Here is a 9,001-nt window from a genome sequence, read left to right as displayed (position 1 = left end):
GTTTATGGTTAGCTCTTCAGGGGTCCATGGCTCTGAAAGCAAGCAGATATAAACTTTGCAGAGGTTTTTACACTACCAGTATACTTAAAAAGAAAAATAAAAAATTGTGCAGCCCCAGGCATATATAACAATGTTGATCTACCTGCCTTTCCCTGCCTGAGGTTTTCACTGTCTGGAGCCTCACCTGCTCTAGGAGTCAGAGAGTCTGCAACTCTGCTGCAGGTGAAAGAAGGGAGGAAGATGGGCTCCAGGTAATTCTGTCTTCATGCCCTTAGCAGAAAACACAGATACCTGCGCTGGCCCACAAGGCTCTGCTGGCTCAGGGCCCCCTTTCTGTGGCCCCATGAAAAGAGATGATGCTCAAATACCCACAGGCAGAGCAGGAGAAAAAGATAAACTCGGCTGACTACAAAATTTTATTCCCTACTTGAGCTCCTAAGGTTAGGGAGGACTTTTTATTGCTGATGACATTTTTTTCTGGAAAGGAGAGTAACATGCATCTGTGGGAGGGAAGAGTCTACTTTGTCACACACCCCATGGGGCTGTGTAAAGCAGCTGAGTGGGAGAATTTTTGACACCTCCCTGTGTTGGAGTAAACCCAAAAGTGCGGGCCAAGACTCCAGCAAGAGCCTCCCCTGGGGAGACCCAGGAATAGCACAGCCAATCCTGCCTCTCCACGAGAGCTGCTCTCCTGCACTCCCGTGGCCTCAGCTAGAAACTGAATTCACAAATGGCACAGAGATGCAAGGGACCAGCAGGGGAACGGGAAAGGTCAGCTAAGGTTGCTACCACTATGGCCCAACCAGAGCAAATGGCAAACAAGAACAGATCCCTGCGGAGCAGCACTGGGGGGAAGAAAACAGTGCACATGTTGCAAATGTTCCCCTGTGCTCATCATCCCTTTTCTGCTCTTACAAAAATGCATGTAAAAAACAAAACCTACTTTGTGGAAAGAGACACGATGGGAGCCATAAGCAGACAGAATAATTGATGCAGTTTGTACTTTGGACAGCCACTTCCACTTGCCTGCATACCAGAGTATATGGATTATTCCTACTACCAGAGCTGCACAGCACCAGATGCAGTGGTGTGAGACACTGCTTTATTACAAGCCCCCTGTGGTAAGAAAAGACATCCCGTGGAGCCAGACAGAATGTACCTCCAGTGTTCTCACCTGATAGGTAGGACATCCACTGGGTCTCATCAGAGATAACAAGCAGTTTTGACATGCTTGCAGAAGATGTGCCTTCAGGGTGGCAGCCCCGTGGGTCCCACCTTCCTACTTTGTCAGGCAATAGCTTCATGTCACACCAATGCCAGCTGTTCAGCTGCTCCCATCAGTGAATTTGCTCTACAAACAGTAGTTTTGCAAAGAAATCACTCCAGCAATGGAGGCTAGAATGCTCAGTGGTACGGCTACTTAGAGCTGTGTGTATGACAGCACTGTAGACAGAGGTCTTGAGGCACCAGTTGGGTCACACAAAGCTGATGATACAGTACCCTGCAACAATACAGTGCAGATCCCCATGCCTACACATAGTCTTCGCTGTGGCAGAAACTTTCCATCTGCTCCTTGCCTTGGCTGTATGGTACGACTACCAGCAGTGGACACGTGCCCACCTTCTGGCATACAAGTCTGTGGGCATGGTCTGTAACAAACGTGAAACATCTTCTGTGACTGAGGCCAGCTGTGCTAGCAGCATGCCCAGTAGGACACCAGACCACTACCTAGTGGAAAAAATACTCCCTCTCCAGTGCTCAGACATTCTCAAGAGGCACTCTGAAGCTGCACGGATGACTGCAGGCCCATGATACGATATTTTTCTAGCACTCAACAAGCAGATGGAGGTTTGTGACTGGTTTCTCCCAGCCAAACTTCCTGCAGAGGGATGACTGGTTTCCAGAGCGTTAAACAGACGTGTGACCATGGCCAAATGCCAGATGGCTGGAAAGAGTACCGGAGCAGCCCTCATGACGAATGTCTAGCCTTGGCTGCCAGCACCACGTGCCATATGTGTCAGCTCCCAGATAGGAAGGCCTGGCTGCCAGTTGGGAGTGTGAAGCAGGGATATTACATAGCACAGTTTTAGTGATGCCATCATGCATAGAGAGAAAAAAGTTTTTTCTTTCACTCACTTCCTTCATTGTGCAAAGGGAGCTGCTTCAAAAGCCCTTTTATTGATGGTGTGGATGGAAAAAGCTGTTTCAAAGGCAAGGCATCTAGCTCTGTGCAGGCCTCCAGCTGAGCAGGAGCTACAATTTTTGCTTCAGGAGATACAATTTTTCTTTACTTCTCACAATGGATAACTTCAGGGAGTGTTGAAGCATTGAGGTGTAGGTGGGTACAGCAGTTTGTGCTACATAATCAACTGTGGGCTAGTGGTAGGGAAGCTGATGCTTGCTGTTGAAAGGGCTATAAAGTTACAAGTCTGTCTCAAAGCCTCATGCAATGTATTTACCATTACTGGGTCCCCAGAAGCACCCACATCAGCAGACTGTCTAGCACTTGGCTCTTTGCTCTCACTTGTAATCAGCGTACAACCAGGGGATTTGTGTCTGCATTTGATTCATGGTGCAGCCATTACCCAGGCTGATGCTTGTAATCAGGAGCAGAACACAAGTAGAAAGGAAAACAAAGAAACAAAGGAAAAATGCCTCCGTGTGGCATCACTCTATGCAAACCACTAACTCCAGCTGCAGCCTCATGACCTCTTCATGCTGATCTGACTCTGGGCTGCCACTGAAACAATTGGCCCTAACCCTTCTACCCACCTTGTCACTAGCTGGACCAGGAAATCTGCCTGCATGCTATTTTCCAGTTCTTCAATCAGGTTCCTTTTCATTTGGGTCAATTACCTGAGCTGGCACACTGCTCAGCTCACCCAAGCACAGGAGGCAGCAGGGGAGCACGGTCAGCAGCAGCAGTTCACACCGAGGTTAGCTAAAAGCTGTTGTCTTACAAGCAAGAGTACCAGTCTTAACCTGCCTTAACATATTCTCACATGCACATCAACACAGCTTGCAAAACGCGTAGCCAGTTTCAGAGATATTCAAATGCGTACGCCACAACGGCAACGTACAAATCAGCAACCCGTCCAAGCTGATTTCATGCTTCTGCAAGACACGAAATGAAGCTAGGACTTTGCAGACTCCTAATGAGAGTGAGCATGTGTGAAACAAACAGCTAGAAGACAAGTTTTAACAACAACAAAAAAAAACCCCAAAAGATGGTTGCCTAACTCTTTTCAAAAGGACTTTGTTGCTGTTTTTATTTTCAAGAAATATGTACACTTGGAGAATAAAGCTGAGGCTTCTTCAGCCTCATTGATGTCTAAATGGCAATCTCCAAATGCAAATTTCAGTCAGCATTTAACCACTATCAACAGAGTGCTCTGATCCCTGGATGGGATTTTGGCGCTCTGGTCCGTTAACTTGTATTTACATTCCAGAGGTGGAGGTTGGTTCAGAGAAAGCCTGAGGATGGAAGCAAGGCAGGAAGATTTATCACTTTATCATGTGGAATGGTGCTTAGTCCTTCTGGGCAGTTCAAGTCTCTTTGTAGTTAGCAGCTGGGCCAGTCCAATCATCAGCATCATAAATATGGTCAACGACATCACCAGCACATAGTGGCTAATGCTGCAAGGAGGAGACAAATAAAAGAAGTGAGAGAAAAATGAAAATTTGCAGAGTAAAAAAACTCTGACATAAACAACCCTCTGAATATTTTTTTTCTTTTTAACGAGGCTTAATTATTGGCCTAGTATGTAATTCTATATATGCTGCTACTGGGAGACGACTATTATAGCAGCACTATCATGTAAAAAGCAAAGCCTGTGGCAAAATTAAATGGTGGGGACAATACAAAACACAACTGAGCATGTACCAAGTGAATAAGAGGTACTGGGTGTATTTTTCCTTCAAATGGGTAATTCAACGTATGTGGCTGAAACCATTGCAAAACTTCTGTTGTGAACTGATAACACAGAATCTAGGGAGAAATTGCCATGGGGCAGACACTCCTTAGTAGTAAGACAACTCAGATATTTATGTCAGCTGAAGCGCAATTTTTCTAGAGAAAACACTATTCCAGTGATGACAAAGAAAAAATAACCCACTACTTTTTCACTCAACATTTCTAAACTTTTCTGAATCCTCTGCTGTGGTAACACAGTTTCAAAGAGATTAAACAAGCAAGTTCAAGAGTGGCTAATAAACACAGTATGAAGATGCAGCTTCTAGGTTAGGAAGTCCTTAAGTCACTAATGATTAAAGGGATAACAAGCAGAGAGCTTGTTCTCCAGTTGCTCAAATTCTGGTACCTGGTGTTCACCAGTGTTACAGGTGAGCTCTTTAGGGTCAGACTGAAATTAAAGCTAGGATACTCAGCATCCCATGTTCAATGTCTGAATCAAGCTGCTGCTGTTGATGTAAACCACTAGCCATAAAACTTAAGATTTTTCCAAATCCAGTGACATTTCCAGCTAGAATTGCAGATGAAACACTGCTATACCTGTGTCCACCACACATCCAGTCCAGCTGTTTGGTTTTTTCCTGGGACTACTGAGGATACTGGCATTCTGACATGAGCAGTACCCATCTCTCCTGATGAACTCATCTCCACTATTTAAAAGCAGATGGCTCTTTAGGACAAGTAAGGTAACTTCAGACTCAATGAAGTCTGAGTTCAGTCGCAAAAAAGGATTGCAAGGAGCACTTGCCAGTTTAATGGCCTGGAATTTCTGCCAGAGGACTCATTCAGTTTGCGAGTTTAGCCACGGAAGAGCAGTAAAGCTCGTAATGCCGACACTATCCATCCTCACGACCCTGAGACTGCGACAACCCTGGTGCCAGTCTAGCGCAATTTAGCTCCATGAAGTGGAGAAGCACCAACTCTTAACAAAGCTAAACTGCTAACTAGTGTGAAAGAATAAAAGTAATCAGAAAATTTGCTAATGAGCGAGACGCTCTTCCACATCCAGGATACCAGCAACTGAAGGAGCTGAGGTCTGACCAAAGCAGATTGAGAACAATGAAAGGGACTTGACTCATGCTACGAGATTTTTCTGTTTCTGTTGAGTCTGACTAAACTTTCTCCCAAATACCTTGCTCAAAATACATAGATTTAAGAAATCAACTGCAAAAATCCACCAGCACAAATAGGCTTGGACCTCAAAAAGCACAAACCACTCTAACAGCCTGCAGCTTGCATCTCTGTAAACTCCCATCTGTACATGGCACAGCTGAAAGTATTTACTAACATGAAGAACTCAAGGTTTAAAAATATCAGACAGGAGCCATCTTTCCTACATGCCTTTCCTATAAGTATGTCCCCCCTCCAGCATTAGCTAAGCAGCACAGCACGCCGAGAGCCATACTGGTGCTGTGTTTCTGCGGGGAACGTGCAAGACGACACGGCGAAAGCATGAAGTCAAGCACAGAGCACACTTTTACCTGGTCAGTGCACTTCGGACTTCGTAGTTCACAGCACATTTACAATAACAAGGATAGCACAACTCCCTCAAGAGCTGCCCTTGGAAGTCCACCTGGGTGTGTTTCAGGCCCGGTTGTAGTTCTCCATGGGAAAGGACAGATTGCCAACTAAAAGTCAAACCCTTCTTGCAGTTATCTTCATGGTATAATGTGCCCCTGGGGACGGTATGAGCACCACAGGTACAGAAGTTTGCATGGTTCTTAAGGAAACAGCCACCCTGGTAAATATGCATTACTGGTGACACCTCAATTTTCCTTCTCATCCAGAATTGGAATTGTAGTTTTTCATGTAAGTAGCACTACCACTTCCTTTCTAGCTCTCAAAGGAAGTTGGAAAGTGTGAAATCTAAAAATCAGAAGCCAAATGAAGACCCTGTCTTTATTCCTACAGAGACCAGAGGATCACTGACTTGCTGCCATCAGCATGGTCCTTACACAGGCATCTGAGTTCCTCTCTGCCCCAAAAGGAGCTTTTGCAGATGTGGGTGCTAATCAGTTATTCGGGGGGAAATACAGAGGGACTTTGTCCAAGGAAAAAAGTCTCCACTGCTTAGCTACTGTCAGTCGAGGGACTGGGTCCTCCATACCTTTGTAAAGAAGAGAGTGCTGCACACACTTCTCCCTTGCTGTACTACACGAGGCTAAATAGTGATGCTCCTTTATTAAAATATCAGATGTTCAGAGAAAAGAAATATATACATATATTATACCACAGAGCACAATTAAAAACAATTTCAGTCTATGTGTCACATAATTACAAACAGCCAGCATCTCTGGGGCTATCAGCAACTGGTACTGCAGTGCCTGCAGGTAGCTCTGCCTGGTAAATTAGTTCTCAGGCTGGGGTGATGCTGTAATTAAACAAACAAAGCAAGACTCTAACAGGTATATGCCACAACAGCAGTGGCAAAATCTTGATCCCTATACAACCCAGAACTGAACCCTTGGCTGAATCTGTAGTTACAGTCAAGTGGGTAATTCTCAAAACAAGCTTCCTCCATCAGAAGTCAAACCTGAGCTAGTAATTAAAAAAAAGGAGCAAGATTCTATTCTAGGCTCCAGGCAAGTAAAATTGATGTGGAAGAGGATGAAAATCCATGTAGATGAAGAAAAAAGACATTAAACAGCTTAAAGAGAATAGCATAGTGGGGCGCAGTGGGGCAATGCTTATAAAGGATGAGATGGGCAAGAACAGGTAGGTGGTGTAGGGGATCATGGATGATCTAAGGTAAGGCAGCACTGTTCAACAGAAAGGTGAGTGTCCCACATATGGGTCAAGGTCAACAGGCAAAGCTGGTGCTGGGAAAATTTTGTATCAGGGAGGAGGAGGAGACACCGGTTTCAATGGCAAGGAACCAAAAGGTGAACATATGAGGTACTACCATCTCCTGGCTTTATGACAGTGTACATCAGTGAGAAGTACTAATCAAAGACAAGAAGAATCAAAGATCAGTGAAAAGAATGTGGGGCGGGAGGAGGGCGAATCAATTTTGCTCCCAAATGTGGCTTTCTCCCAAGGCAGGCTAACTTCTAAGATAGCCGACTTGATTAGAAGCTGGGCAGACAGGAAGATGGAGTAAGTTACCACAGCAATTAAAAAAATAGAAATAAAACAAGTGAAACAAGAACAACTCAAGCAAGGACTTGGAAGAGCACTCTCCAAAAGAGTCTGAGGACCTTATTTCTACATGACATGCTACTTTGAGCAGTGGGGTTGTTCCCAAGTGCACAATGAGATCCCAGATTTAGATTCTGAATTTTAAGTCTACTGCATTTCCAGCCAGGATCCCCTCAGTCTCTCTCCTCTGTTTCACACAAAACGAATTGCAGAGCACATTACTCCTAGCTCCTGCTTTAGAAATTGCTGACAAACACTTTTTGCCTGGTTACAAGACCTTTGCTTTAACAGTCAGACCTAGAGGCCCCAGCATCCCACACCTGAAACTGATTCTGTTATCATGAAACCTAGAAGACAGTCAGTCTCCCATGCTTTATCTGTGTCCCCTGAACATTGAAACTGCAGAACAGGTAAGATGGTATCTTTATCTTCCAGCAACTGTTATAAAAAGAGGGAGGGAGAAGCACAGTATGTTTCTATATTAAACTATAATACTGTCATCTAAAGAAGCTTTAGGGTTTATCTTGTCTATCTGAATATATACCTATTTACAAATTGCATATACTGTACAGATACAGTAGGCTTTAAAGGCTGTATCTCTCTATCTATAGAGAAACATACCTTTTAAGCCATAAAGAAGTTATTTCAGTGACAAAGAAGCTGAAAAGCTTGCTATTCCATTTGTCTGTTATACAAAAATACAAGCATCTGTCAAAAGAAACTTCTCATGATTGCATACTTTACACCGATACACCAAAAATACTAGGAAAACTGCATTATTATTTTTATGAAATGTAATGGTGTGCTCTTCTAGGGCATATGATGCAATTCAGGGTGACCTCAAGATATATAGGTAGAGGGTAAGGTTAGCAGGCTTTAGAAGCTTGTGTAAGCCACTGCTATGAGTTCTGCATTCACTGCAGGATTATTATCCTGATATTATATCAAAACAAAGAAAAGCACTGCCTGAAAAACAAGTTCACATTGATTTTAGCACAGATATTAAGCAAAGGGACTTGAAGGCTCTCTAAGAAACCATAAATATTTATGGCGATTGATAGTTTACTGAGAAGAGGGAATCAATAGTGCATTGACAGTTTGCTGAATGTGGTAATACAGGACTGCATGTTGGATCTGTTATTGCTCAGGATTTCATTAATGATCTGGAGGAGTGGGAAAAGTGGAAATCTCTTTACATTCAAAGACAATACTTTAGTGATATGGTGAATTCAACTGGGAGAATAAAGACAGCATATTGCTAAGGCAGATGTAAGGCACGGTAAAATTACACATAATGTGATCAAGGCATGGTAGAATGAGATCTAAAAGCCAGGAGTTAAGGGTGATTTTTTTTTTTTAAAGCAGTACGTCAGTTCGGTAAACAAACCCTACTTCCAAATAATAAGGGAGATCCACTAGGAAACAAAAAATCACAATATAAATAGCAGCAAAGGATGTCTTTTTATCGTAAAGGATTTAAAAGCAGCTCTTACACATGAAACTTCTGAGCACTGCTACTGGAAAACCCAAGAATTGCCTGATGAGGGTCTCCTACTGAATATGCACATTCTTAGTAAGAGAGAGGACATACAAAAGTTTTAAAGGGCGATAATTAGAAAATCCATAGAAAGCTATCACCGCAAAAAAGAATGAGTATGGAAATACACATCAGAAGCTTTGCAAATGCAGTACATACACCACTGGACTCTAACAGACTTTAGAGGAATGAATCTTCACTGGGCAATTAAATTGCTGCTTTTCCACCTGTGATTTCAATGATGTGGTAAATGGTAATATAAAACAAGCCCTGATAATTGCAGGCAGGCACACACACCTCCTATCAGTGCCACAGGGAAGGAAAAAAAAATAAAAGATGAGAGCAGCTGTCCTTAA

General features: G+C 43.5%; 1 protein-coding gene across 1 annotated transcript in view; it reads right to left on the bottom strand.

Moving 5' to 3' along the window:
* Positions 1–3,512: 3,512 nt before the first annotated feature.
* Positions 3,513–9,001, bottom strand: part of PIGN (phosphatidylinositol glycan anchor biosynthesis, class N) — a gene marked incomplete at its 5' end in the record, with an annotated part of 80,441 nt that continues 74,952 nt past the window's right edge. The window contains one exon of the mRNA XM_010185605.1: positions 3,513–3,636. Coding sequence (XP_010183907.1) covers positions 3,513–3,636 — 124 coding nt within the window. The remainder of the gene's footprint in view (positions 3,637–9,001) is intronic.

Source organism: Mesitornis unicolor, unplaced genomic scaffold (assembly GCF_000695765.1).
Source record: "Mesitornis unicolor isolate BGI_N332 unplaced genomic scaffold, ASM69576v1 scaffold21595, whole genome shotgun sequence".
NCBI classification, from domain to species: Eukaryota; Metazoa; Chordata; class Aves; order Mesitornithiformes; family Mesitornithidae; genus Mesitornis; species Mesitornis unicolor.
Note: the sequence above shows the minus strand (reverse complement) of the source record. Positions and strands in the feature narration are given on the sequence as shown.